General features: G+C 35.1%; 2 protein-coding genes across 6 annotated transcripts in view; one reads left to right on the top strand and one right to left on the bottom strand.

Annotated features, from left to right (window-relative positions):
• Positions 1 to 10,084, top strand: part of LOC149798311 (uncharacterized) — a 72,399-nt gene extending 62,315 nt beyond the window's left edge. For all 3 annotated transcript variants that reach the window (XM_089963444.1, XM_089963446.1, XM_089963445.1), the window contains exons 24-25: positions 3,486 to 3,630; positions 4,344 to 10,084. In XM_089963444.1, coding sequence (XP_089819570.1) covers positions 3,486 to 3,630; positions 4,344 to 4,654 — 456 coding nt within the window. In that variant the 3' untranslated portion in view covers positions 4,655 to 10,084. The remainder of the gene's footprint in view (positions 1 to 3,485; positions 3,631 to 4,343) is intronic.
• A 684-nt stretch (positions 10,085 to 10,768) lies between these two features.
• LOC149798312 (uncharacterized) overlaps positions 10,769 to 21,577 on the bottom strand; it is a 54,856-nt gene continuing 44,047 nt past the window's right edge. For all 3 annotated transcript variants that reach the window (XM_089963449.1, XM_089963447.1, XM_089963450.1), the window contains one exon: positions 10,769 to 12,351. In XM_089963449.1, coding sequence (XP_089819575.1) covers positions 12,200 to 12,351 — 152 coding nt within the window. In that variant the 3' untranslated portion in view covers positions 10,769 to 12,199. The remainder of the gene's footprint in view (positions 12,352 to 21,577) is intronic.

Here is a 21,577-nt window from a genome sequence, read left to right on the forward strand (position 1 = left end):
ATATTATTCAGTTTGATGACATATTTTGGTCAGCATTTTACAGATAAACTAAGTGATTCTGCTACAGCATAAACATATCCCAGAAAATAACACATTGTAATATTTTAGAGTAAATTTAGGTTGGGTTTGGTGTTGAAATGAATATTAAAGACATATTTTTTTGGGCAGATATTCATATCAGTATTTGGTATTCAAATATTCTTTGTATTTTTTGTATGTGAAACTATCAGCTTTTAATGCACCTAGTGAGTCTCTAAAATTTCAGATTGACCCTACGATTTGTCAGTTTCAGTTTATGACCGTCCTGTGTACATATGCATAGCTATAGTTCTCTAAAGCTGGCAACCAAACAACAGCCATGGACAAACAACACAGCACTGTATGACAATAATTTTAACACTTTGAATTGGATTCCTACAGGACAAAAAAGTCAAATGCAGGCTTTGTCAGCCAACAGTGGTGATATGCACCATTCCCACATTACTGACATTGCAAGCACTTTCATCCAGAGGAAATGAGAAATTCATTTCTTGTTTGAAACTCTATGGGCTTAAACTAAGTAGCAGAAAATGTCAAACAAATATGTTTAGTAAAATTCAATAGATAATTTTTTTCCCTATAATACAGAATGAAAATTAAAAAAACCTAATATTTTTGTGAATTAAATCCCAAATAATCCAAAAATTCTATCACAAGTCCAAAAGTACAGAGTGTTCCAAATGAATTCTAGTATAGAACGTGCTGATATGCCAATAGTCTTTAATGAGCTGATTTACCATATTTTCCTAAAACTTCTTAACCTTGAGTATGTACTCTGCTCATGGTCTGGGGGCCCCGAGTGGTCTAAAGTGCTCACCATTCTGGATCACTGCCATCTCACCTCTGTCTGCATGGGTTCGAGTCCAAGGCTCGGCTAGCGTGGGTACGTGGGAAAGCCTGCCTGTAGCTTCTCATGGGTTGGTGGTTCTTCCCTGGGTTTTCCATGGTTCTTCCTCCACCAGTAATACTGGCCACCATTTATAGCCTATCTTGTGCTGAAAAATGGCGTTAAACCCTAGAAGAACAACAACAACTCTTGGTCTGATTGGCTGTTATTTGGAAATTGCAATAAAAATGGCAAAAACCTAGTTTTCAGAAACAATGTGCTGGTTATAAACTTTTATAGAGCTATTAAAATTTAAGTCACTTAGATGTGTACATATGGAAATTTTTATGTTTTATAAAAAGAGGGAGCAGTATGAATGTTTCACCACTGTGTGAAAATAGTTTTGAGGATGCATCTCAAATAGCCCTGCCATGTACTCTGTGATTACATTTACAGTCAGTAATTTTACATATACTGCAATGGCATCATCCAAGGAAATGAATGGTTCCATATTGCAGACAAAAAAATGTAGTTTAAGTCATTTTTCAAATATCATCCACTCTTTAGAAGGGTTATGTAGCTTAGCAAATCAGCAGCTTGGAAGACAAGACATGTCTGTATACAAATCAGAGGGGTCATAATTTATTTTACAGAATTTGGTCAAAAATTTAGTCTTGTGATTCAAGGAAAATCAGCAGTGATGGTGGTGAATATTTCATAATGACTTCACACTGATGCTCAATTGGTAAAATCGGCTATTTATTGCAGCACTTGTAGGACTGTTATGTTTGTAGTCTCTTCTAAATGGACTTCATTGTGTGGCGTGGCTGTAAAGATGATGACAAGAAGCACATTTTGAACAGAAAGCACTTTGACTCGGCAGAATTTAATTTGGAAAACAAAATGTTGGATTAAATTTGAAATATAACCAGGATGCCATTTATTCCAATTTTGGCAGATTCACTCCTACTTTTGACCACAGATTACAATATTATGATGACATCAATCAGAGTCTGTTTTTCTTGTCTGATAAAATTTTATGTCGGCAAACTACAACTTGAACACTGGTATATCTTGATCACTGAAATGTTTTAATTTCAAATTGCAATTTTTGTGTGACAGCATGCCTAAACCCTGGTATCACAAAAGCAGTCGAAAATGATCAATCAGTTTTGCATACTGATTTGTCTGAGAATGTTCGAGAAAGGTGTCAGAATGAATGACTGATGAGGATAATAGCTTGAGAAAGCACAATATATGCTACAGAAATTCCAAACAGGACATGCTAAACATTCCATTGGATGAATACCATGCCTGGCAATCTTGTCTTTTAATAGACCTCTAGTAGACAAAATTTTATTTGATTTAGTTAGCATATACATAATAAGAAAAAATAGCTCACTGGAGCTGTTCTGCTGACAAAGCAATAAAACAGCCTTGAACTTTAACAAATATGCAGATATACCTGCATACATATAAACTTAAAACAGTAAGTTACATGCATGTTTGCAAACAGACATATAGATACATTTGTATACATATGGAAATGCATATAAATTCTTACATACAAATATATAATTTTAATCATGTTACTATTATTTTAAAATCTTGTTTCTAAACTAAAATGATAGAGAAATTCAGTTTCTAATATAGAATAATTAAATGCAGACTTAAAAATATACTGATGTAAAGATTTATAAATACTCGGGATACAGATTATGTTGGAGAAATATTTTGAAGTATTCCAATTTTTATGTCAGGATTCCATTTTTTTAATATCTATTCTCCCTAGTATGGGTAGGCAATTCAGTAATCCATTTTTACGTTAAGAGTCCAGTCTGTTTGAGCTGACATTCCTATTTCTCACCAGTATGGGTGGTCATTTCTATATTCCATTTTTATTTTAAGATTCCACATTTTATAGGCTGACATTTTGATTTTCCACCAATTGCTTGTATAAGGTTTTGTTCATCGCAGAAAGTAATCAGCACCAAATCTTCTGAAGAAAACACTAGGACTGAATTTGATTTGGTCATTATGGAAAGCAGCGAGTACCAAATCTTCTCAAGAAATAGCTTGGATTGAATTTGATTCACATTCTCCTGCTAGTAAATTGAATGGTAGTCATTACCAATCAAATCAAATGGACATGGACAGTATTTCTAGATGATCACCTTATGGACATTTTCTTAATAGATTCATTGTTTATCTTTTTCACACATAAAAGCAAACTCTGGTAAAATGTGTGGGCTTTAGCTACATACAAGTAATAATATAAAAATCATTCATTTCTAACTCTGTTTGAATCGTAAAAGTACATCCAAAAACACACCACACATTTTTAATCAGACTTACTAAAGACACCGAGAGGCTTTGGGAAAGGGGATCATAAAAATTATCTCAATATCAATTTGTTGAAATCTTGTTTTAAGCTCCATCAGACGTATAATCTCGATATGATTACTTGATCATAAACATTGGATCTGCCTGGACTGACATCTGTGGTGTGTCATTTGGTAAGGTACTTCAGTTTTCTCAGTAGCAATCTTTTTCTGCTGATTTGCCACAAAACACCAATCCTGATCCACATTATTGATTGAAGAAGTTTTTACCATTGCAGTTTGGTCAGCAAGGGATTCAGGTTTTGAATCTCCAGCAACCAAGAGGTACCTTGAAAACTACTGCCACCATGCAAACTCCACAGGCACTAGGGGGAGGTAAATCTACAACCACTTCAGTAGCTGTTTCTGGACCAATATCTACAGGTAAATATTTCATTATTTGTGTGTAGCAAAAAATGCAAGAACATGAATTTGTTAACCTCTTATTATTGCTTATGTAGAAAAAGTAACCACAGATTTTTTCACCATATCTGCATGTATTTGTCTCTTTTGGCCTAGTTTTTAGCCAAGGTCATTTAATTGGATTCCAGACACTGAAGAATACCCATGAACAATAATCTATATCACATGAATGTACTTACTTTGCATACTGCATGAATATTATGTATAACAAGGAAGAGAAAAGTGTGTTATTTCTAAGCTTCACATGCTTCTAAACAAAAAATGGTGCAAAGTGATATATTTTTTAGCCAAACAGTCAGTGCTTCAATTGGCCAGTGGGTGTGGGCGAATTGTGTTGATGACGATTTATACAATTTTAATGGTCTCATTATTGCAAGAGACAGAACGTTCATAGTTGCATATTTACATGTACATTTATTTACACCATCGTTAGATATTACCAAGGAAGTTGTCTTTATACTAGAATTCAGGCTGGTCAGATCCACAGTTCTTGGCATAAACAAAAACCACACCATTACCAAATTATATTGTCTTTATCAGCAGATGTTACTGAGACTGTCTAGATGTATGTGTATCAGATCTGAGGTTCTGGAACACATGAGAAATTTTGTATTTTCAGCAGGTTGTCATTTATGGGCTTATATTTATAAACACATGAATCACTATACTTTCAGCATTACTAGGTTCTCAGAACCTAGCCAGCCAGCAGGTGGCAGCGCTGTCTCACCTAACAGTGGGGAAGCAGGGTCAGGCCCAGGGGGGCACTACTTTAAATCAGCATGTTTTACAGCTTGCCCCAGGACAGACGCAATTCCATTTGCAGGCTCTACAGAAACAGCAACAGTTACAGTTTCATCAATTACAGTTGAAGCAACAACAGCAACAGTCCATAACTCATGGACTGCAGCAAGTACAGCCACAGGGTTCTCTTGGGGGAAAACCCAAAAGCAAAAAAAGGACAACTCCTACACCACCCAAAACTTAGGATTGTTTTTCATTTTTATGTCAGCTTTTCATAACCCCGAAGAGCTTATGTAAAATTACATTGCATCTGGCGGCAGTTAGCACAAGTCTCTTATCATTGCTCCTTCAAAACTACTGGGAGGATTGCCACCAAACTTTACAGACATGTTCTTTCCATGATCTTTTTGTTCATAAGTGAAATTGGTCCACTTGCATATTCAATATGATACCACAGCAGCCATTTAGAAAATCTTATCACTGCTACAATATCGATTGTCATATCAGCATGGGGTTTTTACTGAAAGACTTTAGTTGGTTTTTAATGAAAATAGTGCTTATCTGACATCCAGTAAAGCTGCCATGATGGCCATTTTGAAAATCTTGTTATGAAAATGGTGCCAGTCTGATTGCAGTATGATATTGTTATCCTGAGCTTGTTACAATATTGCCACCAGATTTCAACACTCTGCTGTTAAAAAGAAGAATTAGTCTTGGATTACTAGAAGTTTATTTTTGGCTAGTAGAGCATCAGTCACTTAAAGGGACTACTGTTAAGAGAATTCAGTGCAGGGAAAATCCCATGCTTGTCAAGGTTAGCCAAGTTAATAATCTTGTTTATCTTGTAAAATGTTATCCCCCCCCCCAACATGTATGATCTGGAAACATTCACTTTTATTGTTGAAAAGATGGAAGCAAGACAGTCCGTTCACTTTTACAAGACTGGCAAAAGCATGAATCGTGTGTTAAGTTTTTTGTTTGCTTAGATTTCCCATCATATGTTTATTTAATCATTATGAAGTTCCGACAATACAGTCAAAGGTCAAGGTCACAGTGGTACAAACTTTTGTTGAGGTTTTGGTTCAAGTTTTTCATATTCTTATACTTTTTAAACCCTTTCTTTGATTATCTTATGGGATGAATTATTTTCAAGATAAGACAATTCAATAAGTGACATTCAGACTTGCATCACTGATTTTGAGGTCAAAGTCACTGGCATTGAAAATTTTGATTTACAAAGTTATTTCATTTGCTTTTATTGCCTTCACCTCGTGGAATTATTTAACCTCATGGGATTAATTGTTATGAAACTATAACAATTCATTCAGGTACATGCATACTTGCTTCTTGGTTCTTTGGTCAAGGTCACAATCATAGCAACTTTGCATTACAGTTTTAGTTAAAGTTTTTAAATTGAATTATATTTAACAAACCCCTTATTGATTTTCTTCAATGTTGGAATGATGTTGTTTTCGGTTTAGTGCTATTTCACAGAGCAAGATAGGTGATACTTGTTGGCCAGTATAATTAGCAGAGAAGAACCCTGGAAAACCCCAGTAAGAACCACCATCGTGTGAGAAGCTACTGACAAGCTTGCTTACTTACCCACATTGGTCATGCCCATGACTTTAACCCACTTGGTCAAAGATGAGATGGCAGTCATCAGTAAAGGCAAGCACTTTAAACCACTTGGTCAGAGATGAGATGGCAGTCATCAGTAAAGGCAAGCACTTTAAACCACTCAGCCACCCAGGGCCCCTATTCTTGGAATGAATTATTATGAAGCTTAGATAATTCATTCTGTGACATGCACTCATGTTCTTAGGTCGTAGTCACAGAAAATACGCATTATTATTTTTTATTTGTTTATATTTTCTAAACCCATCTGCGGATTTAGTTCCTACTTTACATTATCTTGAAGCTAAAATAATCAATTCTGGGACATCCTTGTTTAATCTTGGGGTAATGTTTTGATCCTGGACTTTTTGTTCTCAACAAAATTTATAATCAAGTTTATACATCTGGACAAGTTCATACATCCAGACAATTCATGTAATTTTCCAGCTGTATATGACTTGTCATACACGATTCTATCCATCATTTGTCTTTTCCTTAAATATGTCAAAATCAGTATTTTATCAGGAGTTGAAATATTTCTTACTGTGCTCTTTATTTAATTGAGAGGATAGTGTCAATAGTTTTAAATGTATACACATAAGTATACACATAAGTATGTACTTGTTTCGATGTGGGAATATTGTGATAACATTGTATTTATGTTAAGGTACTAAGTGTTTTGTTACTAAGTGTACCTTTATGTATTTTTATGAAACTTTCACATGCTTGTACAAAAATGATACACAACTGTGTTTAAAATTTGAATTTATTAATGTGTACATAGCTTGATAAATAGATTGATTCATTTATGTATCAGTAATTGTAAGGCGCTATAGTTACTGATTAGATCGATTCATTTATGCATCAGTAATTGTAGGGTGCTATAGTTACTGATTAGATTGATTCGTGCTTCAGTAATTGTAGTCCACTATTGTTACTGATTAGATTGAATTATTTATGTATCAGTAATTGTAGGCGTTATAGTTACTGATTAGATCGATTCATTTATGCATCAGTAATTGTAGTTCACTATTATTACTGATTGATTCATTCATGCATTAGTAATTGTAGTTCACTATTGTTACTGATTAGATTCATTCATGCATCAGTAATTGTAGTTCACTATTGTTACTGATTGATTCATTCATGCATCAGTAATTGTAGTTCACTATTGTTACTGATTAGATTGAATCATTTATGCATCAGTAATTGTAGGTGCTATAATTACTGATCGATTTATTTACGCATCAGTAATTGTAGTTCACTATTGTTACTGATTAGATTGAATCATTTATGCATCAGTAATGTAGTTCACTATTGTTACTGATTAGATTGAATCATTTATGCATCAGTAATTGTAGTTCACTATTGTTACTGATTGATTCATTCATGCATCAGTAATTGTAGTTCACTATTGTTACTGATTAGATTGAATCATTTATGCATCAGTAATTGTAGGTGCTATAATTACTGATCGATTTATTTACGCATCAGTAATTGTAGTTCACTATTGTTACTGATTAGATTGAATCATTTATGCGTCAGTAATGTAGTTCACTATTGTTACTGATTAGATTGAATCATTTATGCATCAGTAATTGTAGTTCACTATTGTTACTGATTGATTCATTCATGCATCAGTAATTGTAGTTCACTATTGTTACTGATTAGATTGAATCATTTATGCGTCAGTAATGTAGTTCACTATTGTTACTGATTAGATTGATTCATTCATGCATCAGTAATTGTAGTTCACTATTGTTACTGATTAGATTGAATCATTTATACATCAGTTTTTGTAGTTCACTATTGTTACTGATTGATTCATTCATGCATCAGTAATTGTAGTTTACTATTGTTACTGATTAGATTGAATCATTTATACATCAGTAATTGTAGGGTGCTATAGTTACTGATTGGATTGATTCATGCATCAGTAATTGTAGTTCACTATTGTTACTGATTAGATTGAATCATTTATACATCAGTTTTTGTAGTTCACTATTGTTACTGATTGATTCATTCATGCATCAGTAATTGTAGTTCACTATTGTTACTGATTGATTCATTCATGCATCAGTAATTGTAGTTCACTATTGTTACTGATTGGATTGATTCATGCATCAGTAATTGTAGGGTGCTATAGTTACTGATTAGATTGATTCATGCATCAGTAATTGTAGTTCACTATTGTTACTGATTAGATTGAATCATTTATACATCAGTAATTGTAGTTCACTATTGTTACTGATTGGATTGATTCATGCATCAGTAATTGTAGGGTGCTATAGTTACTGATTAGATTGATTCATGCATCAGTAATTGTAGTTCACTATTGTTACTGATTAGATTGAATCATTTATGCATCAGTAATTGTAGTTCACTATTGTTACTGATTGGATTGATTCATGCATCAGTAATTGTAGGGTGCTATAGTTACTGATTAGATTGATTCATGCATCAGTAATTGTAGTTCACTATTGTTACTGATTAGATTGAATCATTTATACATCAGTAATTGTAGTTCACTATTGTTACTGATTGGATTGATTCATGCATCAGTAATTGTAGGTGCTATAATTACTGATCGATTTATTTATGCATCAGTAATTGTAGGGTGCTATAGTTACTGATTGGATTGATTCATGTATCAGTAATTGTAGTTCACTATTGTTTCTGATTGGATTGATTAATTTATGCATCGGTACATTTATGGTTTTGTTGCTACTTTTTCTTATCTAATATCCATTGGAATTTAATTCCCAATTTATATTTTTAGTAGTTACCACCTTTCACCCCTGTCTGATTACCCTGTCATGAGATTGCCTCTCACTGTTATATGTTACCAGACATTATCTAGATTTAAGAACATTTTTCTCAATTTAAAATAATTTTAAAGAAACATGTCACTTACTTGTATGTATTTATATAAAATAAATGAAATTATATACTCTACTGTTCATAGGCCAGAAGAGTCTATGGGATGGCTTGTTGCTTGTCATCCAATGTTTGTCCGTTAGCACAAGGGTATTATTGCTACTCCTCCTAAACTTCTTGGATGATTACCATGAAACCTTATACACACATTCAGTCTAGGGTCGAGTTGGTTTTAAATGAAAATGCACCAGCAGAATTGGGTCTCCGAGTTTGTTTCGAGTAATCAGGTGAACAAACAAGATACACTCTGACCTTCAGGCTCATTATACTTTGGCAGATCATGATCTTTGTTGTTTGCAGTTGGACTTATAAGAGAGTATATATGATACTTGTCTTGAAAAGATGATACATGCATTATTGATACCATATAGTCCTTCAGTTTTAATTAATAGTACTTAGAAAGTGCACTCATCTGTAACCATAGAAACTTGACAAATGTATTTGAATTCATTTACTCAGTGTTCAGTGCAATATCAAATGGGGATGGCTACCAAAAATTATAAAAACCAGAATTAAAATTTATAAACGCCAGGAGGGCTACCAAAATTATGACATTTTTTGTCTTCAAACCCAGAAATTTCCTTGTCTCTCAATAAATTTACTATCCTTGGACATGCGAACTTTTCCTGATTTCAAGCCATGTAATATAAAGATCAAGCATCAGGTCCAGAAGACACCGTGTCTGCCTAAATGATTAAAATTTCTGTGTTTACCTAAGTGTGTAAAAAGTCCCAATAATCAGCATATGAATACTAAACATTTTATTGTTGAAAGTTTCATGGAAATAATTTTTAATTGAAACAGTATTAACAGCAAAAAATATAATTCTCTTTTATTCTTCACTTAGATTTTGTGTAATATTTTGCATATATGATTAAATAATTACTGCCTATTCATGATCACATTTTAACTAACTGTAGAAATGTTATGTAGCTCTGCCTTTTACATGATTTTTACAGCAGTATTTTTTTTTCTTTTTTCGAATTCATTTTAGGAATTCCATCATGAAATATACATTTTATAATCAATCATTCCTGTAATAAATAATGTATACATGTAATAAATAATGTATGCATGATGATTGAGCTTTGCTTTTGATTATTAAACTCTGGTTGTGAGAGCTGCATGTTGTCCGCTTCATACATCAGTCCATCTGTGTTTCTGTACATCAGTCAGTCATCCCCATCCAGATATTAATGTTTAATACTAATACACCTATTGCCACCAAACATGTAGGATTGGTGAATCCTGGTCTTACTGACCCTCTAGAACTTTCCACTGTTTGTTCAATACTGCAAAATTTCACATATTGGCACCAAACAGTATATGTGCATTTTATTTTGAAAATATACTGCACACAAAACTGGATCACACTGACCTAAGTTTGAGAATTATATGACATTGCTTAAAAATCATGACCAAGCTTTAATTACAATACCTTTTTACAGACTACAACAAAAAGTGCGTGGATCTTGGAATGAGTGTGTTTCACACTAACACTGGGTCACTTGTGACTTCCTTTCCAAGAGTTTTTCTAAATTGCATCAAAATATTTTACTTGTGCCACAAAAGTATGCATACATTGTGAGCTCCCTCTGTCAAGCAGTTTGAGTATTCTTCATACTTTTTCCTTTCTTTCATGAAATGTGATACTCATAGTTACCAATATTCTTCCATCTTTCTATACAGCCTTTCCAGAGATCCTCCATGAAACTTTTTATGTTTCCTTTTATAAGGTTTAAAGCTTTGAGAGATAAAGGCATGACACATATCCACAATGGACAAATAACTGAAACCATTGAAATTAAGTAAAACAATTTTATTTAAAGCCAGAAATAAATATGCATTTTTTGTATCATTAAATTGGGACTAGATTCAGCAGTTTCTTATATCCAAAAAATGTGCCTCTAAATCTTTCTTAATAATTATATACCATAATTTACTTGCTTATGATACTATCCACCTGCACACAGCAAAGACCCACATCTTTCATCAGCCAATCACAAGAACTTTACTTTTTAATGTCACTTCTGATTGGCTGAAAACTTAATATCCGACTCAAACTAAGTGGATGTTATGATTTCCAGATATATTCAGTTCACATTATAAGTAAAATATACAGTATCCACTTAACCAAGGTTAACAGCCGTAGAGCTAAGGTCAGATAGACATGTCTCGCTCTGCATTTAGTTCCTTCTGTGATAATATTTCATTGATTTTAACCAAATTAAAAAGAATACAGTATTAAAAGCCACTTTTCTAAATAATTAGGAGAGATTTTATTTGCAGCGGGGTCAGAAACCTAGCATTTTAACCTTTTATTTGTTATTACATTTTAGTCAATATTTAAGTCGGTGGCAATAAAAAGAATGTCTCAGAACGTCACTTGAGACAAGCAGAGAAGTGGTTCAAAATATGGCATTATTGTTTATTTGGTTAAGAATTGGTGAAGAAATTCAACAGAACTAGCCCCAAGTTCTAGACTGCCAGGTCTTGTCCCAACTTCTAGACTGCCAAAAGTAGCCCCAGGTTCTATATTGCCAGGACTAGCCCCAAGTTCTAGATTTCCAGAATCTGACAATTCTGCTGAAAATCTCCATGCATTTGTACTTTGCCCCAAAGACCCTACTGTCGGCAATAACTTGTTGAGCTAAGGTGACCTTCGGTAGGTGTATTCCCTGATCTGCCAGAACATTATAGTTTGTGAGGACGAATCTGGGTCTTTGCTGATTGCAGTTGGATGTTATTGTTGTTGTAGGGTTTAATGCCATTTTCAGCACAAGATAGGCTATACATGGTGGCCAGTATCAGTGGTGGAGGAAGAACCCGGGAAAACCTTGGAAAGAACCACTGACCCATGAGAAGCTACTGGCAAGCTTTCTCACATACCCACATTGGCCGAACCTGAGATTCGAACCCACGCAGACAGAGGTGAGATGGCAATGCTCTGTAACGGTGAGCGCTTTAACCACTTGGCCACTCAGGGCCCCCCAGTTGGATGTATGTTATAAATTAGAAAATATGGGAAGTACTGCATGAAAATATTCCATGTAACAGTGGATTATAACTGGTAATCATTTTTAGGACAAATTAAAATATCAATTATATGCAATAATAATAGTCTTTGTTTAAGGACCATTACATTTGTTTTTAAATTATTGAAATGTCTTATATTAATAGGTGTCTTTTATACTGAGAGTGTCCTTTAAGATATGTTTCTTTGTATCTTCCTTTCTCAGTTTCTTCCATTAGCCTCCTCCTCAATGATTTCTTCTCTCTTTACTTTCTCCTGCAAGTGAGTTTGGATCTCATTAAAGTCTCTCTTCTGCTTTTCAAACTCCACAGCCACATCAAGACCCATCTGTTCCAGCAACATTCGGGACTGACCTGTTTATAAAAAAATGTCACAAACTACAGTTCGATCTTGTAAATCCAACATTTACTATTGATTTAATAACATTGGATAAACCCAATTCTTGGAAAACAATAGTTTAAATTTGATTATATTTCAGGACTTTATACTTTCTTCATTAAATGAGGTAGTCGATCATAATAAATTAAGAGTACATCCACTACCCTGCAAGTCCAGCAATCCCCAGCAAAAAAGATGTAAAAGATGTTTACGGCATCATTTGGCATATTTTAGCTATCTGTATACCAAGGTGGAAGTAAAACTAGAGTTGTCTCCCCGTTGAAAAAGGGATTGGCTAAAAATTCCATCAATAGCAAGTTACTACTTGCTCTTGTGCCTTGTCAGCATGATCTTTCTCAAGGTCTTGCAGATACCACCCACTCTCTAAAATGTCACCACTTGAGTGGTGCTTGGGAGTCTTCTCAACATGGGGATGTATACTCCAGCTTTGTTCTCAGTCTATTTTTCCTGCCTTCTTCATCACAGATGAATATTTAACATTTATTTGTTTAACTTTGTTATGCTGTACGCTTTTCAGCATCATCGTAACTGCCTACCCAATGGTCCATAGTAATTTAAATTCAACTTGGTAATTGACCCTATTGGTGGGTTCTCTCAAGTAATTGATAATTTATTAAGAGATTTCACTAATTTTCTTTGGCCTTTTTCTTAGACATCACATTAAGTACAGTATATAAATGATTTTACCTTACAGACATAGGTGCAATGTGTAGGGTGCAAGCATTTCAAGATGGCTGAAGATAACTACTCTACTGGTTTAAATTGTATGGTGTACACTTTGGGTAATACAAGCGATACATCCTGCTTGTCTGAGAATGTGTGTGCATCTAGAAAAACTCTAGGGTGAATGAGAGAGCTAAGAACAAAAAATCAAGGGTGTGGATGTCAAAAATCTTGCTGTCAATACTGCCTCCATCAACAGCTTTCTTTTATCTGAATCGGTGAAAGTGGAAGCTTGCCCATTTGAAGAAAAATCAGCAATCCTGGTCACAACCAGCTTCACAAAGTGCTTGCCCAACCATAACAGAGTTGAACAGATCTTCATTACACTACCAATTGTTTCACAACTGACATGAAATATTGGCCCATCGGAACCAGTAGTAGATGTGCCATCAAAACAGGCATACAATGGTGTTAACTATGGGGATCTTTACTGGCATAGCCAGTACCAGACTCTGGGAGCAGCTCTGGACCACACCAATTCCAGCACAACCTTGACCGATACCTTCAATTTTTGGGAATGGGTACAGTGGTCAAAGATCCTGATGTACCATGACCACAGTGCCACAGCTAGAGCATTCTGTGAGGGGGTCAGTACAGATATGTTATGGTGGCCCACCTGGACTAGTTCCAGACATGCTATCACCTCATGCAGACCCTGAAACTGACTATTGTGACCTCGATAACTGGTTCTGGACTTAGACAACAGAACTAAATGTGCCTGGACCATGGCTCCAGCTCTAACACAGCTTCAACCTACACCATCTACCATGGGCACTGGGAACGGTGATCTTAACATTATACCCAGTCACAGGCCCAAAACACGTACAACCTTCAGTATCTGATCAAACCTTGATTTTGTACTGGACTCTAAGCATAACTGCTACCAGTTTTCCCACACTATCACCATGCCCTAGACTTGTTCAGCATCCTTGACACCTCACTTTTCCAGCTTAGTCATTGCTGACTTCACAGGAGGTTTCCTTGCCACCCAACTCCTCCTATACTATCACTGACACATATTCACAAAACTTCATCCTCCGTCCTTAGTATGATGTTGCCCAGAAAATACACATTACTGGTATTCCTTGTTTCAACTTAAGTAATCTACTTGTCTGTACTTTATCCTTCCACATTCTCAGCAAATGGCCTCTCATAGAATTCCCTCATTTTCTGAGTCTTTTGTAAAACATATTCTACTGTCTGGTTGAATTAGTGATATTTTGCTTTTCATCAAAAGGCAGACAATGTGCCCAAGCATTAACAGGCCTTTCTCTTCAAAATGATGATTCCCACCAAACTTTTATCTGGCATTTTTACAAGACACATGCACTTTATACTCAAATCCCAGCTTTTTTTTGGCATTTAACAACTAGTCCACAATGCAGTAGTGTTGGCTCCAAGCTTGACTTGGTCTCGAACGATATACTTCAGCAATCTGAACATAGTATATTCCCTTCTATTGAGAATGCTATGAATAGACATGTCTAGGAGTCAGTCTTGTGTATGACTTGTGTACTTGACAGGGCAGCTCAACACTCACTCTCCAATGCCACCATATCTGTTAATCTCTAGCTCATAGAAAAAGATGCATTTATATACAAGTCCACCCTGCCTAATGACCATCACAAGGCCATCCTCTCTGATAACCATCACATGGCCAACCTCTCCAATGACCACAAGTCCACCCTCCCTAATGACCATCACAAGGCCATCCTCCCTGATGACCATCACAAGGCCAACCTCCCTAATGACCATCACAAGGCCACCCTCTATAATGACCATCACAAGGCCATCCTCAGGTTCCAACCTCTTATTCTTTGGCCAGAAACTGGAGATCAGAGAACAGGCCACCAAAGAGGCAAAGCTCATGCCAGGCAAGTGTCTGATGACATGATACAAGACAAAAATTGTTTCAATCCAGGTGTTTTTTCTGCCAACCTTTACAAAGAAATCAAATCTATGCCCATGCTGCACTTTTTCCGGTACATCAGTGGGGGGAAGTCTTCAACACTTCACCATGGAATGGAAAAGACCCTGCAGCACCAACCCTTTGCTTTTACTGTAAATATACAATCCTCATAAAAAGAGCAGTTAATTTCCTCCTCAGCACAACCTGACTGGCATTGTACTTTAGGCCATTTCAAGATTGAATTCTCTCAACCAATCTTGGAAGCCCAAGTACAGCAAGGATACCATAATATTGGTCCCGAACATGTCCAGGTGTCAGACCTTACAAGCCAAATCAACATGGTGAACATCCTTGTAGGAAGATGTGAAATGCCTTGTTTTAACCTTGTTTTGTCATAGATTTTCCGTCAATAAGGACAAATCCTGTCATATAATCTTCATTCATCTGGACATGAGATTTAAAACTCCATGTACTGAGCTTCAGGAGTGCTCAGTGCATATCAACCTCCAGGAGTTAAAGACCATAGTGAAACCATTTAAAAACTTCAGACAGCATGAACCAGATCCCTAGATGTCTGCCATCCCAAACGGGATTTTCTAAAATGGCATCCACATTCAAGTCTAACACTGTCTCAATCAAATTATGGTCCTTTCACTGTAATTCGGCCAGAAATTGGAGATCAGAGAATTTGTACCCAGTGTGGTCAAGCCATAATAGATTGCTTTGCAAAGATATGGAATGCCAAGCAACTGACACTTGTCTCACTGGATCAGATCCAAAAGCTGGGTAGCTGATGCCCTTTCCTTCTGAATTGGAATGGGCTTGATAAGCACACCTTTTCCTATCATTGCAACCAAGGAAAATGTGAACGCAGTCTAATCTGGATAACCCTCAAATGTAACATATCTATTTCTCACCTAATAAATTTGGTAGCAATAATCCCATAATGTCTTGCTTTCAGTAAGTAGTACCTGAAGCACACTAAGCTTTTCAGAAGAGGGGATCTCAGTTGTTCTCTCCATTCAAAAAGGGGTTGATATTCTACTCAGGCCCTGTCATCCTGGATGGGTTATCCACTCAGGTCATTTAGCAGCCTGATAATATCATGGGTTACTGCTGGATTCATTGGCAGGAACATTTTTACTAAAAACAACGGCCATGCATAGACCATGTGCTGTCACTGGCCTGGATCTCACAAGAAACTCCAAGGGGATGTAACTCTCTCTACCTCATACCTCTTGTTCGCCTGTATTTTGATCAGTTAACACAGTGGTTCCCAACCTTTTAGAGTATGAGGACACCTTCTTTAACTTCAAAATATCTTGTGGACCCGCACATGCTAATAGTTGTACTTTAGGGCTCAATTAGCTGAGAAAATACAAACCCCTTGGAACAACCCCGTGTCCAGGACACACAGGTTAAGAAAAACTGAGCTAACATATTTTAAGTGGAAACCAATTTTTATTACAATAAAATGTTTTTTTAATATTACTTACCTGATCACACAATGAAGCCCACCCAGCAGTTACTTTTCTAGAAGAGTGCATATGTCCATTTCATTAGTAATTGACAATTGATTGCATTGGGCACCATTCCCTCTATACAAGGGGAAGTCACTCTAGTCTGACATTCAACCAGGCAAGCAGACAAGTTTTGAGTACTTTAGTTGCTAAAACAAGTCAAAAGGTGTGAATATCTTTTTTAATATGGAGGCCTGGACTTGCAAGGTAGTGGATGTATTACATTTTACATATCCTAATGTAGCATGGTTGCATAATTACTATTGAAAACACACACTGGCATCACATGCTTGATGATAAGTGGATCCCCTACTTTTACAAAGTTGGGGAAGGTTTGAGAAACTAACTTGTAAATTTATGAACCCAATATTTCAAAAGAATTTGAAGATTGTCCAGCAGGCTTGTTAAAATGTTGTAAATCAACTGTTCCTGACATCATATGGAAATATTTGGATTGAAAAAATATTTTATAGGTGAAAGCAGACTGTTGTCAATTATATCATGAACAATGCTGATGTTGACTCTTTGGTGAGATTAAACCAGTGATTCTTCTCTGTTACTATAAATTATTTCTCTTTTTAGTTTTAGAAACAAAAACAATTGTCATGGATTTGCTAATAACTTCTTCACAAACTAAATTCCTTGTTCAATCTAATTAAAATTGACATGTACTTATAATATGTAGATCAGACAGGAGCCAATAAAGAGTCACCCGATCTTTACTTCTTTAAAAGTCTCTTCAAACTACAAACAAAAAAGATCCTGATCTGATGTAGCATAATGTGCCCGCAGATCAGCGTCTATTTTGTTGTAATTCTGTTGCTTACTCTTAACAGACTGCACAGACCCAGATATGCTGGCACATTATGGGATGGCAGATCTGGCTCTATGCAGTTTGCAGATGGATTTCACTTATAAGTGAGTATATATGGTGTTTTCTTTTAATCTTTTGATTCCTGGTCCCACATTTTCAGTAAACTACTTGATAAGGCATTACATGTTGTGTTAGGGAGAGTTATTATCACAAATGTTATGTTCCAAATGATATTTTTCACTTTTAATAATTTAAAAGTTATAAATTGATTGGCGAATTAAGGGGTCAAAAGAGCATGACCTTATACTGGTGTCTATCAGATATTGGTGTCCATCAGACATTGGTGTCTATCAGATAGTGATGTCTATCAGATAGTGGTGTCCATCAGATTTCTTTTACATCAGAGATGTAGATTTTAATTAATCTAATTTGTTTATTGGGGAACTGGTTCAGCGTTCAGTTAATTAGCTGATTAGTTAAGATTGGGTCGAAAAGATCTAACTAAAATCAAACACAAAATTAATTTGATTGATACACAAATAATATGCCTAAGTTACCATAAAGTCAACAAGAAATAACTTGAAAATAATTGTCAAATCTTTAAAGATTTAGGATTTGTTTTCTTGAATTGGTTACCTGTTAAAAATTATTCATCAAATTTTCACCAATAGAAGATGATAATTCTAAGAATTTTCTGCTGATGTATTATTTTCTTGAGAAATGTATAACTGATGCTTCTAGCATGAATTTTCAGATGTTTTTGAAACTAGTCAATGCAATATGCCTCATAAATTGAAGAATAATCTTATAGATACATAAACAAGATAAATCAGACAAGTAATTTTACTTCTTTCTATTGAGACTAGTACTTCTACTTCTTTCTACTGAGACTAGTACTTCTACTTCTTTCTACTGAGACTAGTACTTCTAGTTCTTTCTGCTGAAACTAGTAGTTTTACTTATTTCTATTGAGGCTAATAGTTTTACTTCTACTGAGACTAATAATTGTACTTCTTTCTATTGAAACTAGCACTTCTTATTTTTACTGTGACCATAAATTTTACTTCATTTTGATGAGACTTGTATTTTTCAATTCTTTCTTTTACCACTTTGTAGTGACATGTATTTATGGAACATTAAAAACATGTCCAGAAAATAAGAATTCCAGCCTTGTTGGATAATACAGACATTGTGAAAATATGAAGTGTAGACTGAACTGGAACAAATTGGTGCTAGATTTGGGCTTTCAGTTTTCCAGACTTGACAATGCTCTAAAAGTGTTTTATAATTTACATAGTTAAAATTTTAATATTTTTGAAACTAAAAACCTTCCTTCACAACATACCATTACTAACAATAACTCTTCTAAACAAGAAATTTGATGTTTTATTCCAGAGGCCACTATAGCATGAGCTTTTATCTGTGCCTGCTAGATCTCATTAATGCTGCTGGAGATCTCAATTTTAATCTGAATGATGGTGACCTTGGTTGTTGTTGTTGTTGTTTTGGGGCTTAACGCCATTTTTCAGCACACGATAGGCTATACATGGCGGCCAGTATTAATGGTGGAGGAAGAACCCAGGAAAACCCCGGAAAGAACCACCGACCCACGAGAATGGTGACCTTGGGATTATAATTTTAATCTCATTCATGGTCACCTGGGGATTATAAATTTAATCTGATTGATGACCACTGTGGGATAATACTTTTAATCTGATTGATGATCACATGAGGATTATAAGTTTAATCTGATTGATGATCACCTGGGGATTATAAGTATAATCTCATTGATGGTCACCTGGGGATTATGCTTAATCTTATTGATGATCACCATGGTTTTGTAAGTTTAATCTAACTGATGGTCACTGGGGATTATATGTTTAATCTGATTGATGATCACCATGGTATTATAAGTTTAATCTGATTGATGGTCACCTGGGGATCATACATTTAATCTGATTGATGGTCACCTGGGGATCATACATTTAATCTGATTGATGGTCACCATGGTATAAATTTTTTAAACTGATTGATGATCACAATGGGTATGTGTGTGTAATTTGGATGTTTAACATAGCTTTAATAATTTTTCAGTCATACTGCTTCAGTGTCTACTGAGTGGCAGTTTATAGTGGTCTAGCACTGGGGCACCATGCCACAGACATGGTATTATAATTTTAGAGTTAATTAGTGGGAAATGTGTACCCTGGAAGCTAAAGCAGTTTATTAAAATATAGTTCAATGATGGCTTGATGTGAATCGCAGACCATGTTACAGACAGCAGTAGGCAAGTTTATTTAATGATAGAATAAAAAATTTTTTGGGTGCTTCTGCGATTTGTTATGGATATGGTATACAGTATGACATACATCTGTGTGACTGTAGGACTATTTCATGGCTTGAGTTTCTTTTCATTCAGTATGACCTAGATTACGCTGATTTCACCTTATTTCTGTCAAAATTTGAGTTAAAGGAGTCTAAAAGTGAAGAATTTGAAGACCTTGAAATTGCGATTCTGTTGTGTAAATAACATGACCTCTTCCCCAATCATAGATTTAATTACCAAGAACAATGCATTTTATCACAATATCATCAAAGTTGATAACCATGAAAATAAAATACCATATATACTCACTTATAAGCTGGGTCCAGCTGGAAACAACATAGACCCTGATCTGCCATTATATTATGTGCCAGCAGATCAGGGTCTGTGTTGTTTGTTCTACTGATTACTGCTAACAAACTGTATAGACCCAGATCTAATGGTACACATTGGCAGATCTAAGTATGTGAAGTTTTGTGGTTGGACTTAACTTATATAAGCCTGTTAATGGCTCAATCCAACCCCTGAAGAAATGAAATTAAAGACATTTATGCATTCTGTTATTGATACAGAAATTAGTAACTTGTGGAATAAGTAATAAAAGTCGATATTTCCATTGATAGCTATGATATGTATGGCAGTAAATGGGTTACTAGCATGTAAAACTCAATAGACTTAAATAAATGTAGAATGGCAATTTACATTTTCAAGTCTGATTCATTTATGTGATATCCTTATTTATTCTTTGTTTAAATACAAACTAAATAATTACTTAGAATATTAAATCTGACATTTTAATAAGATTACCCCCAGTTGTACAGCTTGAAATGCAGTCAGTGAAATGGCAGTAGGTCACTTACAAACACTGTATAAAATACATTATAAGTTGTTAAAGACTTGTAGTTCCATTCATTATATTCTTTTATCAGGGCTCAAAAATAAAATATTGGACTTTTTAATACATAACTTGTAAATCTAATATGTCATATGGTTTACATAGCTTGATTCATAATGAGTTAGGAGTAATACCATTGCAGGAGATATGTTTACCAGGGCAATGGTTTACATAGCTTGATTAATAATGAGTTAGGAGTAATACCAGGAGATATGTTTACCAGGGCAATGGTTTACATAGCTTGATTCATAATGAGTTAGGAGTAATACCATTGCAGGAGATATGTTTACCAGGGCAATGGTTTACATAGCTTGATTCATAATGAGTTAGGAGTAATACCAGGAGATATGTTTACCAGGGCAATGGTTTACATAGCTTGATTCATAATGAGGTAGGAGTAATACCATTGCAGGAGATATGTTTACCAGGGCAATGGTTTACATAGCTTGATTCATAATGAGTTAGGAGTAATACCATTGCAGGAGATAGGAGTAATACCATTGCAGGAGATATGTTTACCAGGGCAATGGTTTACATAGCTTGATTCATAATGAGTTAGGAGTAATACCAGGAGATATGTTTACCAGAGCAATGGTTTACATAGCTTGATTCATAATGAGTTAGGAGTAATACCATTGCAGGAGATATGTTTACCAGGGCAATGGTTTACATAGCTTGATTCATAATGAGTTAGGAGTAATACCATTGCAGGAGATATGTTTACAAGGGCAATGGTTTACATAGCTTGATTCATAATGAGTTAGGAGTAATACCAGGAGATATGTTTACCAGGGCAATGGTTTACATAGCTTGATTCATAATGAGTTAGGAGTAATACCATTGCAGGAGATATGTTTACCAGGGCAATGGTTTACATAGCTTGATTCATAATGAGTTAGGAGTAATACCATTGCAGGAGATATGTTTACCAGGGCAATGGTTTACATAGCTTGATTCATAATGAGTTAGGAGTAATACCATTGCAGGAGATATGTT

Source organism: Sinohyriopsis cumingii, chromosome 6, assembly GCF_028554795.1.
Source record: "Sinohyriopsis cumingii isolate HCF-2022 chromosome 6, ASM2855479v2, whole genome shotgun sequence".
In the NCBI taxonomy this organism is placed as follows: domain Eukaryota; kingdom Metazoa; phylum Mollusca; class Bivalvia; order Unionida; family Unionidae; genus Sinohyriopsis; species Sinohyriopsis cumingii.